The following is a 14,855-nucleotide window of genomic DNA, read 5'->3' as shown; positions in this document are numbered from 1 at the left end:
CAGTTTAGGCACTTTAGTTAAGCATCTAAAACCAGATGGGATTGATCTGGGTCACAGATCCCAGATTTGGCTTGCAAACAGTGCTCCACTCTTGTTTTGTTTTGTTTGTCTCTGAGCTTTTTAGCTGGCTGGCTGAAAAAAGTTTGGGTTTTTTATGGTGTGATCTTTGAAATATTTCTCTGAAAGCATCTGGTGGCTATGGTGAAATCCTGCAGTTTTCAGATCAGAGCAAGGTTTCAGATTGGCTTCGGTATAGGAAGATTTTTATCTGTCTTCTACAGCAAACAAAAGAGAAGGCTTCTCTTATAAGCTTGCTCTTGAATTTGGGACTTCCTTATGGCAGGGTAGATCATTTAATGTCCTTACCGTGTTTCCTAACCTAAATTGTATTTCATTCTAGATACACTGGAGCACCGTATTTTGCTGCAATTACAGCTCTCAAAGTGGTACGTGTTCTTCTGTACCATCATTTATATCAGCTAAGTGCATCTTTTTAAAAGAATTTGTGTTGTATATGAAATTTGAGTTTTTAAAGGTCTTCTGTTTGACAAAGAAAATCCTTACTCCTGGATTTGTAGAAATACTTTCCAAATAGGTCGTTTGCTAAGATGGAGTTAGACATACGTCAAAAAATTCAGAATTTCAAAGGGAGAACTATTTTATCAGAGACCTGAATAAGAAATTTCAAAACTTGATGAACTATTTTCTCCAAAATCGATCAATAAAATAACTTCAATGTTTGAAATTATGTTTTCAGTGCTGCAGTAAGTTCTTCAGAATTTTTATCTGGATTTTTTTCTGTGATGAATGAAGTAACTTTCTTTCAAAACTTACTTAGGATAGTAAAATTCTTACTGTAAGTCTAATGATTGTTGGTTGAATTTCATGTAATTTTTAGTAGCACATTTTATTTACATTATGATGCTCAGTATTTCCTAAGCTTTTTTTTTTTTTTTCCTAGAAGTGTGAACTTCTCTAATGGCATATTTACTGAATAAAAATATATTTACTGTAAGCTACCTAAATACAGTGGTGATTATTCAAATGTAAACAAGTCATGCTCACATAATAGATATGCTTTTTAGTACTCTCTGTATAGTGTGTCATTACTTGCAGTTCACTGTGTGTGTTTTTCTTCTTGAAGATCTGTTTTAATAAGTAGGTAACTAATCCAAGTATTTCTCACTCCACCTCTTCCCTCTCCCTCAGGATGGTGTCACTCAAGGATTTAAAATTGAAATTATATTAGTTGATGATCTTAGAAGATAAAAGGCCACTGTTCACTGTGTGCAAATATAGTACCATACTAGGATGCCCCCTATTGAAGTCACTTGATCTCAAGTTATTACATCTGCATATAAAGAGTCATAGGATCAAATCTCTGCATTGCTTAGCAGCTTGAAATGTTAAATATATAGTAGTAAAGCGGAAGAGACACTTTCTTAACCTTGGGAAATTTCAGTATGCAAGACAGATACAAGATCAGGCTTTCTGGTTACTGCTTACACAATTTTTTTGTGTATGTCTGGTTATTTGAGTTGATAATAGAATATTTAGGCTAAACTCCTCAGCTTTAATATTTAATTTACGGAGTGTTGTTGAAAGTATTCCACCCTTTATCTTGGATGGATTTGGCCCGTTAAGTAAAAATGGTAGAACTGGAAATGTACTCATAGATCGCCATATCTATATTTTGCAAATACATTACGGTATTATTTTTCCTCTCTAATGTAGCTTGTCTCTTGGTCAGCTGTGTTCTTTTGCCTTTCCTCTCAGTGTATGTGTGACATTTTAGTCTTTGCTCATCTGCAAATGAGAAACATTTCTCAAGTGAGTAAAGGTTTGAGGTCTGTGTTTTCAGTCATCCTGTTGGTGAGAAACAGGAAAAAAATGATATTGAAAGTTAAATACAAAAAAAAAAAAGTAGTCTCCAAAACATGCATGGCAGTCTAAGCCAAAATAAAAGTTTCCTTTAACTACAGAGAAGTAACAACTCAGGTGAGTTATTCAGTGTGTAAACTTTGGAATGATAAAGCTACTGTTAAGTGTTAGTTTGATAATTCTGTTTGCAAATTTTCTTTTTTAGGGTGCTGATTTATCCCATGTGTTTTGTACCAAAGATGCAGCAACAGTAATCAAATCATATAGTCCAGAGCTGATAGTTCATCCAGTTCTGTAAGTGACTTACCTTTTGTTTAAATGAGGAAGTTAGGATTACTAGTTTGAACATTTCTGTCTGATGGTTGACAAGTTTGTGTTCATTCTTTTTCTGAGTTACAGTGTGGGTGAGATAGAGATTACAAAGCCTCCTGGGTTTGTCCTTCCATTATAAACGGGTACTTAATGTAGAACAATCAGTTGTGAATTCTTTTCATTACTACCAAAATATGATTTTTTTTTAAAAAGCAAAGATCTTGCTTTCCATTACCTGCTTCTGCGTGTTCTGTGATTGTAATGCATTTAACTGTGAATGATAGCAAAATCCAGAAGTAGGAATCACTACAAGTCAGCATTTTAGAACCTGCATTCGAAAAGCAGATAGCTCTCTTGCTTCTTCAGTCCTTATAGTATTTAACAGTAGCGTATCTTTTTTCCTCTCACTCTTGTATGTATAGTTATTTATGCAGAATTACTGGGCAAAAGAGATGCTGGTTCTCATTTTTCTTCATAAGTATGTTGCATTAGATAACGCACCCATTCCTGGGAATAAATGGATGTTCTCAAGCGATATTAAATAAGAGACTTGTTAACCAGAAGATGAAAAGTTTAATAAGCAAGCGTCAGCATGTGCTTCCCTGAATTTCTGTTCTGAAATATGTTACTGATTGGTGAACTTCTGCAGGATAAATTGGTTCAGTTAGGTGTTACGATGGTTTACAATGAGCACTGCAAATGAGAATTAAGATGTGTCCCTTAGGTATATGTCCCTGAGCTGAGCTTGCACCAGTGCGTGTCGGTCTGTCAGTGTACATAGCAAAGGTGTGATTAAGCTGGAAGAAGCACAATTTAAAATGGTGTTTGTTAGATATTGCTGTCAGGACGGATTTATGACAGTAGAAATATTTTGGTGTCTGAGAAGAAGAATATGATCTCCCTTATGGGGATGCTTATGGTTGGAAGCCATCAGTTTATTACATTCTAAAGGTTGGTTTCATTCCTGTTGGTGTAGAGGTGCTTAAAAAGTTGGTTAAACAGACATATACCAAGGACTGTGGTTTTGTTAGGGTTGTTTGGTAGTTGGTTTTTTTGGGGGAGGAGGAGAGGGAGGGGAGGGTTATGGTTGGGATTTGTTGTTTGTCGGCTTGGTTGATCTTTTTCAAAGATAGAAACATATAACTGTGGATTTTAGACAGGGAAAAATGTTTGAAAGCAAGAGGAAATGCAAGGGTTGGGTTTTCACCAGTCCCGACTGCATTAGCCTCTGAAATCCAAAAGGCATGTTTTCAGTTGGTGTTCTGTCTTGTATTATATGATAACAAATGAGATGGAGATTCTTAATGGCAGTATTAGCTTCCAACTAAGACTGTCTTGGTGGGTGACACTTGAGATGCAGCATATGGTTGCCTTGTATGGGAAGGAGTTGACCTTGCCCTGGGAGAAACCTGTCTTGTATACATAGGGTTCTTGATGTCACTGGTAATGGTAAAGGTTAATAGGAGAAACAGAAGCAGCATAGAGAAAAAGGGAGGTGACAGTGTGTAAACAGTAAAGTTTCTGTTCATGGAGGATCAGATTGTACCTACTAAATAAGGGTATTTTCTCACATATGCAGATTCTCAATGTCTTTTGTGTAATTCAGAACTCAATGAAAGCTCTGGTTTTTCTTTTGCAAAGAGAACTTTTGATTTTAAACTTCAACTCTGTCTATAATTTTTTCTAGATGTACAAAGTACAGTCAGTTTAGAAGTCTTCATATCCATATTGCTTTAAGTCTGAAACTCAATGTTTAATACTTTTACTACAACTGATTAATTTCACCCAGACAGCTGACAAATTGCATGAAGCAGTGGATCTATAAATATTGTTGTTATGACATTCAGAATGAAAAAATGCATCTCTCAGGAGGTTCAGTTTTGTTTGTTACATTTTCTTACGTTTTTGTCTCTTCTTAATTTGAGGGAAAGAGAAAACAGTCTTTTCTGGTTAAAGGCAAAAAGTCTTGAGTGACTCTATTGAGTCCAGGTTTTATTTACATTTACACAAACAGCCCGTTTTTTGTAAAGTCCTTTGTCTTCAGTGTCACACTTTTCAGATGATCTTTTCTACGTTGTGGAGCTGTTTGAGTTCTGCAGGCACGGCTGGCCACTCTTGATTCAGAGCCTGATCTCTTAAACAGTCTTTGTACTTTCTCCCGGGCTGCACTTCACGCATGGAAGAACCTCTGGGTAAAACCCCACCAGGCAGCTACGTCATTGTTTTCTTTTGTGTCTCTCCTTAAAACTTTGCTTTGTTATGATTTCTCCATGACCCTCCAGAGTAACTAGGTAGCTGTTGTACTGCTCTCTTACTATGCTAATCAAAATTATGGTACAGTGTACTCCTCAACTCACTGAACAGCTTGGCATTTTGCCAGGGTTCAGCTGCCATTTTGTACTGCCAGGAGTCTGACATTTTATCATCTCCTCCGTGACTTGGCTGCCACTACCTTTCACTGCTGCCTTCAGCTCACGGGGGATCACCTCAAGGAAAGATCATGCTCTTTTTCTGCTGCCGCCCCCTGAACGTGAGGGCTCGTTAGAGCTGCTGTCACAGATCTTTGATGGCACGAGTAGCTAAGGTATGTGAGAGCTAGAAGTCGCACTGTTGCGTTTCAGGTCCTTGGCAAATGCCTGTCACTTCAAGGATAAGAGGAACGTTATGTGGGAAGAATTGAGTAGGATTGCAGAAGGAGGGTTATGAAAATGAGCAGCCATCTTGCAGCATTGCCAGGGCAATTCCATGTGGCCCCAACTGCAGACCATCCTGGGATTCCTCTTGGTGTAACATCCAGTGCTTGGGACACCCATAACGTAGCTTTCTCTGTGTTTTTTCTCGCATGCCTTCATTTTGTGTTCCTGAGAGTGAAGGTAAGGGAGCAGCCTGGGATCTGGAAAGACAAAGCTTCAGCACCTGTCTCTGTGCATCCTCACCACCTGAGCTGAATAATGATAGTTGTGTGTCTAGGGGCCATGAACAGTCAATATTAGAAATAGTAGCTTTTCCTTTTTTTTCTCAGGGATTCTGCCAAATGCATTATGACTCCTTCCATGATCACTTGGTATTAATGAAAGCATTAATTAAAAACTGACAGCTGACTGGTTCAGTATTTGTGCTGATTGGTTTTGCTTTCCTGTAGAGAAGCGAATAGTGTGTATTGCAGAAGTTAGGTCTTCTGAATAGTGGAGTATACCAAGTCTGGTCACAGCTGCCTTGCTTTTCTCACCCCTACCCCTGGTTTGTGCTACATTTCTGTTTTCTCAGTTAACATGCTCCTACTGTAAACTCTACACAAATACAAGATAAAACTTAGCTTTTGCATCTTATAAAGTTTTATTGTAGTTCCTGTGTGGATTTCTGCTGTAGACATGTATATACTTTCTTACATTAGTGTTGAGAACTTTCTGGAGAGCAGTTTTCAGGGGCTTTTTCATACTCCCCATGTTAATACCTTGGCTCAGGTCAGGTTGAATAGGATTCTTGAATACTTTGTTGGGTTAGTTTATTCTGTCTTGACAGGTGAATGATCAGTGTTAAAATGACCTATACGAACATAGCTGGTTATATTTTAAAAGAAGAGAGTATAAATCTGTTGTGTTACACTCTCCTCTTCCAGGACTTTTTGATAATCTTACAGAGTTTTTCTTCCTCTGTAGAGCAGGAAAGATTGAGGTACTACTGAGCAGTTCACTTGTAACCTGGTTGTCAGATAATTTGTAGAGTCAACAGTTGATATATTCCTTGATCTCCAGTTTTATCAGAGAAGTAGAATGAGATGTTTGGTCATTAATTTCTTGTGGTTCTGGGAAAGTCACGTAATTTTTCCATTATCTCCAAAAAAAGCCACCCTTGAACTAGGTATGGATTTAGATCTAATGCTTTCCTCCCAGCTGGTTGTATCTGTGGGTCTGTATGGACTAGGAGAGATTGCCAGAATTACTGAAGGGCTTACAGTTAATTGCAGAGTTTGAGGTTTGGGTTGGATTTTAAAAATACTATTCTTTTCAGTTTGAAATAAAAATAACTGAGTAGGAAATTTGCACAAGGCTGGCCTGTGTGTTGAGGGCAGTTACCAGTAATTAAGAAGCTTAGCTTAGATCAGGGTTGCTGGAACATAATTTATCTAGTTTTACTGTATTTTGTCTATGTTTTGACGATTTGAAAAATATCATGAAAGTGAATCATGGATAATGAGCTCCTGATAAGTTACTTGTACGCTTTCAACCAGTGCCAGCTGTCTTACTAAAGCAAGCCCAGGAACAATCTTAAGATTTTTGGCTTTTCCTAGTTCATTATGTGGAGAGGAGATTCAAAACTAGTATTTCTTTGTGGGAGGAAGCTCATACCTTTTAGTTGTGTTAGCTAAGGATAGTGATTAAACACCTCTTCTGTGTAACATGTGACTAACCTCTCTTTTGACTCAACTGCTGGAAGAAGCGCAAGAATTCTTGTCACTGGGGAAAGTTAAGGAGAAAGCATAGATTATCGAAAAGATGCCTCCCAAGTTACTTGGCTTCCGAATCCCTATTACACCTGCAGAGAAGATGCAGGCACGAATTTTGTGATATCTCTCCCAAACCTCATTTAGATAGCAGCCTATCTAGGAATCACATTAAGGAGTTCTTGGAGTTTGGGTTTGTCTTGTTTTGGTTTTTTCCCCTAGGTACTTAAGAAGAGCTAAAGGTCAGTTTGTATATGCTGACTCAGAGAAGTATACTTAAACTGTTCCTAATCCTGTCATGCAGTACTGTATAGATGTATTGCCAGTGTCTGGCTTTCTTGGCAAAAAGCTGCTGCTTCTTTGCTGAAGAATGAATAGTGGACAGGAGGTGTATTGGCTCCCTGCTGTAGTCCTTTTCTTCCTCCCTGTTGTTGCAGAGTGCCTTATCCCAGGTGATAGTAACAGAGGTTTTGTGACCTCCTCAAAATGCAGTAAGTAGCCAAAGATTTTTAGCATCACTGCAGGGAGTGCTGCTATTCTTGCTGCTTTCTGATATGTTGAAAGAGATGTATATGTGTGTAGGAGAGTTTTACTCCAGTTAGATCCTGGCCAAATTCATCCTTCTGAACACTTGCCATACTGCTGTGATTTGACAGCAGGATTAGATTTCTTTGGTGTTTAAGCATTCTTGAGTTGGAGTGAAGGCAGAGGCAGGTATGCTTGGGATTTGCTTTTGTGTTATTTGTTGTTATTTAAGGTTTTAGGGTCTTTTTTTTTTTTTTCATCTTTGCAAAGCAGATATTTAGACTGATGCTTATTTTATTTTGTTCTTTGTCCACAGCTGATTTGAAGTGCTGTAGCCTTCTGGGTATTGATTGAACTATCATCTGTGCCTTAAGAGTTGAGTGTAAACCAGAGAGGAATACTGATGTGATAAAAAATTGTCACTTTGTTTTGATTTTAACATTTAAGAAAAAAAAGTGCATTAGTTTTTATAGGGACATTTTAAGTCTGTTTCATTCTGAGGGTAATTACGTTGTCATCTGAACTTCATCCTGTCAGTTTTAAAGTCACAAGTTTTGGTTGACTGCAGTCTGTTTGGAAGACTATTTGACAGATTCTACCTACCACGTCAGTTCACAAGAAGTATTAATAGGACAAGACCACTTGCACAAATGTCGTGGTTTAAGCCCAGCCAGTAACTTGGAACCACACAGCCGCTCACTTGCCCCCTGCCTTCTTCCTCCCCTGCTCATGGCGGGATGGGGAGGATAATCACAAGAATGTAAATCCCATGAGGTGAGATAAGAACAGTCAAATAAGTGTAATACAAGACTACTACTATTACTACTAATAATGATAAGGGGAAAAGGGGAGAGAATATATAAAAAAGGAAGGAAAAAAAACCCGATAGACACAGGTAATGTACAGTAAAATTGCTCACCACCTGCAGACTGATACTCAGCCTGATCCAAGCAGTGATCTGGGCCTTCCAGATAACTCCCGTTGGTTTATATACTGGGCCTGGCGTGCTGTGGTATGAAATACCCTTTTGGCTAGTTTGGGTCAGGTGTCCTGTCTCTGCTCCTTCCCAGCTTCTTACGCCCCTCCTCACTGGCAGAGCATGAGACTAAAAGTCCTTGATCAGAGTAAACATACTGAGCAACAACTAAAACATCAGTGTGTTATCAGCATTGTTCTCAGATTAAAGCCAAAACCACAGCACTGCACCAGCTACTAAGAAGGAAGAAAATAACTGTTAACAGCGAAAAATAACTGTTACAGCTAAGTGCAGGACAATGAACTTGGAAAATACGAGGTCAAGACATTTGGTTATCATTATACTTTGGGGGAGGGGGGGATTATCATAACATGCATTGGTAATGTGATTGAGGTGAAAACAGTACAACTGCTTTAAATGTTTGGTTATATCTAAGTGCAGGGTGTAAAAATGATTGTGCTGATACCTGTGGTATCTTTACAAGGCTAGATAAGGTGAACCTTGAGTGCTGTTGTGACGTCTGTGTGAGAAATCTCAGAAAATAGTCAAGCAATACCTTCTCCTCTTTTGGGGCTCTTCCTCACAGGATGTGAGAGGCTCTGCTCTGCATGGGAGAGCTGACACCATTTGTATAATGCATTTGAGTTCATTTTTGTGTTGGCTCTGATGCATGTAATATTTTGAGAATCCAGTTCCTAGTGAAACAGAAGATCTGATACCTAATTGAGAGTCTGCTGTCCACAAATAGCAGCTGTGGAAAATATTTTGGGTTTTGTCATCAATATTATTATGTAAAAATATGATACGGCACTTTTTTTTTAAATGCATACCTTAGTGGGTCGTTCACACACTTGCTTCCTTGAAGGCAGAATATGGAGCAAGTAAAGACTGTGGTGTCTGCATATCAAGAGCAGGCTCCTGCTATTAACTTGTGACAGCTGCGCTTCTGGATCATGGGTTGCTGTTCTTTTTGTTGCGTTGTTGTGTTGATAATATTCAGACGAGGCCTACCAGGTTCACTTCTGGTGTCTAAATTAACTTATTCAGTGGCTAAAAAGGAACACTTGATTTGAAAATATTCAGTCCCTTTCTCATTAGGATCTTAATTTTTCTTTCATTTTCTTACCTGTCATTTAATCAGATTGTAGCAGAAAAGTAAGTATTGTCTACCCAGCACTGACAGATGACACACTGTTGAAAGATCTTCCAACAGCCTGGTAGATGAAGATGACCATTGCATCTCATAAACTTTTTTGGGAGCATTAGAATGTACTAAATTTGTTAAATACAATTTTTTTTTTTTATCTCTAATTACATTCAGCCAACTTCATGCCTCTGTGCTGTCCCTGAGATTTGCTCTACCTGATTGGGATGCTCAGTGAGACACTCATGAGTTGGTAAATGGGATCAATGAGTTTCTAAAGAGTAAGTTATTTCCAGATCTGTACATGGGGCTAGAAGGAGTTTCCTCAAGCCTTTAGACTTCTGGAAATTCGGAGTTAATTTGCAAGAATGATGATTTAAACATTGGCAAATACAGCTGCTCTTGGAATGTGGAATTAGTTTAATTTTATGCTCAAACATGTTTTGCATTGTTTGGTTTTGCCTTTTAGTTCCTTTGACCTAACCTTTCCAGAATAATCTCTCTCCCTATCTTATTTACCCAGTTTCCAATAATGACTTTATTCGAGGTTTACCACAATAGTTAATAATCAGCTTTCTGAGATAACCCCTTAAATGCTAGAGCTCAGTATTATATGTCCTTTCTCTCTTTTGACCTACTGTATAACATTATAGGATCTAAATGTCAGCAGGTCTAACATTTGATTCACATTAATATAATTACCTGCAGTGCTCGGACAAAGAAAACCAAACCTCAGATTGGAGACTTTTTTCTGTCTGTGAAGACAACACTCTAGGTTGGCTTTTGAAACCGCCCACTTACGGTGGCTTTGTCTGAATTTACGTAACATATTTGCAACGATACATTTTAATGCACTTGGAGTTGCCTCAGTCATGCCAAATGTGCACAGAAAACGAGCAGAATTTGAATTCACTGGCCAGCAAGAATCCACATAGTTGATCAGCTGATGGTGGTTTTGGTTGTGTCCTGTGTCCTTCTTTAGCAGGATATCCCACTGATGGGCATTTTGTGATGTCCAGGACACATCTCTGATTACTAAGGTGGTTCCAGCTCTGCCTGAAACACATGAAGAGCTGTGGTCCTGCTGCCTGCTGTCTGCCCTGTCATTCACGCTTATCTGTTATTCCTGTAGCTCCCAGTTACATCCATGCTGACTTCATATTTTTTTCCATGAAAAATTTGACAAGGCTGCACCTTATCACCCTTGGTCCCTTCCCTCCTCTGGAAGGCAGTGACAGTAACTGTCATTCATCCTTATGAGGAAAGCTGCTGTGTTTAACACTTTCTGTAATAATTTAAAGTTGTTGCCATGGTGGTTTTTGATCATGGGTGAAAGCCAGTCTTTGAATCAAATGCAGTCTACAGCAAAGTTGTCTTGTTTTGGTGGGCTGGTGAGGGGAGTGGCATTTCAGGCCCTAGCTGACAACTGTCTTCCCGCTATGGACAGTGACCAGCCTAAGACAGACTTTCAAACAGATGGCACTAATATCTGTTCCAAACTGCTCTGGAAGATGTTTAGAAACCCTAGGTGATATTAGGGCAGTAGCCACCATATTTTTGAGGGCTTTTTGTTGATTTTGGAAAGGTTCTTACATCAATTTTCACCAAGACGAAGATCTAGAGAACTGTGTTTTATCTTGATCTATATCAAGTGATAGTGAAAAACAGAAGATTCCTGAAGATTAAGAAGTTTGACTTAAAGTTTTTATTTTCTATGTTAGCTTTTCAAAACTGAAAGGGATTATGAAAGACTGTGAGGTTGTGCATTAAGAGGCAACAATGAGACTGTGAAGTAGTGAAGCAGCAACTACTGCTGTAAGCACTATAACCAAGCCAGTGCTGATCCTGTATGCAAAAATAATTGATGTGTCAAGATGAGGATTTTTTTTCATGGCATATTGCTTTTAATTTGGCAATAATTAACAAAGAAAAGTTGTTACCATTTCAGAGATCTACTGCTGTTTAATTTGAAGAATTTTTCTAGATTTTGTCATGGAAAGCACTTTTCTCAATACATTGTGGAGGCAGAGAAGAGCAAAAAGAGAAACATGCAAGGTACTGAACACCATACCTTGGTGCTGCCTGCACAGGGGCTTCAGGGAAGGCAAGTGATAAAGCTGCTGTGTCTGTCTTCCCAGGAGCTCACAGTCTTCTTAGCCTCTGCTGTGTGAAGCTTTATCCCTTTCTCCTACCTCTCACTAATAGCCAAGGAAAGCTGATCAGGTAGAACATCAGTGGGGTCCTTTTTCACAGTGCGCCCTGCTGTGAGACTGCCTGTATGCTTGCTTGTTTGTTTAGATCTGCTTTGGTTAATGGATGTAAAGTTGATTGAATGATTGTTGTCATTAGTGTAAGACTCTTCCTTATCTACTGAACTTCACAGGTATGAGACGCTCCTTTGGTTTTCCGTATTAGTAATTACATTGTCTCACAGTTGTTGTTTAGGTGTTTATCCTGTGGTACTTCTTTCCCGTATGCAGTCGGAGCTTTATCAATTGATTTCCAGCTGAGACTTTGAGGAAGCTTTTGGGGTTTGGAGGGACGTTGGTTGGTTGCTAGACTGAACAACAGTGCGCTGTCATCATCTAGATTTTAATCAGAATGGCATCTGATAATATGTCACGTAACAAACACATAGTGGTTAGCTGGAAGTTGAGTACCCGTTTGAAGATCTGTGCATTCCCTGCAAATCTGCAGCTGTGGTCCTTAAGTGCACACATCTGCATAATGATACTGTCTTTCACTCTCCATGTTTACAGGTGTTACTCATATTCAGCTTCCCAAATTATTCCTGTTATATATGTTTGTGGTGCAGTTTGTATTTTCAAATGATGGGAGAACTAGACTGTTTCCCAGTCTCTTGCCCCATCACCTTCCAAAAACGCTTGCTTTATTTTGGGATATCCCTGACTTTCAGTTTATCACAGTCTCTCTCAAAGGTTTTTACCCTCTTTTCAGAAATTCAAATGCTGTTTTCTTTTCTGATTCCTCTTTATATTAGTATTAGCTTTGTGCCTTGGAGTAGGAGTATAGCATTTGTGATTTCTGTTTTGGAGAAAAGCCAAGTCACATATTGTATGGCTCTTCACCTGTAAAGGCAAAATTGATTCTTACTTGATCCCTTTCTATCAAAGCCTGAAGATTCCATCTCTTTTGATCAAGGGGATGTCTTCTTCGTACCTCATACCTCTCTAGACCCTTGCATTTTAAAAAAATGCAATGCTAATTGCAATTGTACGGTGCAGGTGATAACTAAATGGAAAGGTTTGAAATCAGGTTTGGAATCAGACAAGAAAATTTACAACATTACTTGTGTGAGTATAGCACGCAATGAACAGCTGAGGACATGTCTTGTGTTCTGTGCGTATTATCCACACAATACTTGGCATCATTTTTTGCCCATACCCAGTAGCCTCTCTGAAAAACTTCTTCTGCTGGTGAGGAATTACTGTGGTCCAGGTAGGCAGCTTGAGTGTTACCTGCTCTGAATCCTGAAGGTGTAGAAATGGAACAGGCCAGCTGAGATCAGTGTCAGAGAACTCTCCTGGGCATGCTTAAATGATGTGTATAGACTGTAGCTGTTAAGAACTAAAAGAGTTTCCGTCTCCATGCAAAATCCCATGGTCAGGAATATTCAAGGTGACACTCCTGAAGAATGTTGTGTGTTGATCATTTGTACCCCATCAGCTTTAAAATGCTACTACTTTGATGTCTGTGTGTGGAAATAAACTGCAAGATGACACAATAGCCTTTCCACTCTCAGAGAAGCTGTAGGTACAAGTTATTTGTAAGATGTCCTTAGGTGGATAGCCACAGCAGTTGTGAACATCGAGTATCTTGAAGTGAAGTTGGCACGATGCTTCTCTGAGGCAGTATTTGTTCTGCTTTCTTCATGAAAAATCAAAATCCATCAGTTACTTTACAGCGTGTTTTTATAGCTGATTTTGCAATGTAATAGTCATTATCACTGTTTTAAATCTCTTGGCCCTTCATATGCCTTGTGTTGCTTCTTGATGTGAAGTTGCAAAGGAGTTATGTGAACGTAATGTTTGTAAAATGCTTTGAAGATAAAAAGCACTACAGTAGGGTTTTATTATTACCAGAGGCAAAGTATGCAGGAGTGGCTTAATGTTGGACTGTTCATTTCCCAAGAGATGGCTTTGTTTTGAAGAGTGCACATTATCAATTGCGTTGGAAAGAAAGTTATCTTATTTCAGTCCTGAAAATAAATAAATTGGCAAGCTTTCTACCTTGAGATTATTTGAAATTTATTCAAGAGCGGAGCAGTTATCATGGCTCTGTTCTTAGCTTATGTTTAATGGAACATTTATTTACTGTGTTTGGCTTCCACCATCCGAAGGTATTTTGAATCCAATTCGTTCAAACATCCTTATGTATATAACAGTATTCCTACAGCTGTATGATACTTAGATATATATGAGATATTTAAGATACATATTTTTTTGAGACACATATTGCTCTTCTAGAGAAAAAAATCAGTTTCAGCATGTAAATAAAAAGTAGTCTGTGTTCAGAAATGGTGACGTTTTATTAGAGCCTGGCTCACAGACAGTTTTTCACATGTTCAACCTGCCATGTATAAAAGAACTGGCTTTTTTTTTTTTTTAATAGTACTTTAAATATTTTTTTGAACATTTTTTCTTTCCAGCCTATATCTAAATCATAAACTGAGAGGTGGTTATGCAGGGACAACAAATAGTTGTAGTGAGCTGTTTGGCAATTCTCAAGCTAATATGGTTTCCTTATGAGTTAGAGGAGAAGGGAGGGAGCTATGTTGTTCAAATGGAAATTCAGCTTCAGCTTGCTAACTAGGGAACTGCTTAAGGGGCACTGATGTCCTCTCGAGGATTGATGTCCTCACATGGATCATTGTATCCCTTGCCCTTGCAGCGGGTCATCACTTTCACCCGAAAGCCTTGTTGTGACAGAGCTGTTCTGTGGTGTCAGCACCGGGAGCCTTTTGGGGGCCGGCGCTGCTGCAGCCGGGGATTTCTGAAGCAGCCATTGTCCATTGTCAATAGAGGGGTGCTGGGTCGCTGCCAGGCGCGAGGCACTGCATCCCTGTGGCCTTGAGCGGGCCACCTCTCTCTGTGCAGCTGCAAAGGCTCCTGCCCGCCACTTGCAGAAATCATTGTGGAATTTGCTGATTCTGCCAGACGCCGGCTAAACACTTGTTCCCAAGTGGTGTGTCCTATCAGTACAGCTGTTGGTTATGAAAAACATGCAAGGGCTTTCATCTGTAATAATAGAGCTTTGTTGAAGTATTGCAAGCTCAAAATGGTCTGAGAAATGCTGTCAAATGGTATCTCCTTGCTTAGCCAATAGGGACTTTCATTCCCCAATGCTCCCATTAAAATGTTCATTTATTGTCATCGCTTATGTCAGAGGGAGGGAGGAAGGGAGGAAGTCTAAATTTTCCCTCTTACTGTCCATAAGGATTAACTGACATCGTTGGGCAGCGCTTTCAAAGTATTCTGACCTATTTGCACACCAAAATGGATGAGAACAAAATAAACAGCTCTGGTTAGCAGCTGAATGCTGTATTGTAGCTG

At 39.0% G+C, this 14,855-nt stretch overlaps 1 protein-coding gene across 9 annotated transcripts in view; it reads left to right on the top strand.

Moving 5' to 3' along the window:
* NAXD (NAD(P)HX dehydratase) overlaps window positions 1–14,855 on the top strand; it is a 50,552-nt gene that overhangs the window by 8,497 nt on the left and 27,200 nt on the right. For all 9 annotated transcript variants that reach the window (XM_065677916.1, XM_065677922.1, XM_065677917.1 and 6 more), the window contains 2 exons: window positions 401–446; window positions 2,087–2,175. In XM_065677916.1, coding sequence (XP_065533988.1) covers window positions 401–446; window positions 2,087–2,175 — 135 coding nt within the window. The remainder of the gene's footprint in view (window positions 1–400; window positions 447–2,086; window positions 2,176–14,855) is intronic.

The sequence above is a fragment of the Lathamus discolor genome, chromosome 4, assembly GCF_037157495.1.
Source record: "Lathamus discolor isolate bLatDis1 chromosome 4, bLatDis1.hap1, whole genome shotgun sequence".
In the NCBI taxonomy this organism is placed as follows: Eukaryota; Metazoa; Chordata; class Aves; order Psittaciformes; family Psittacidae; genus Lathamus; species Lathamus discolor.
This window is presented reverse-complemented; position numbering and strand designations above follow the sequence as displayed.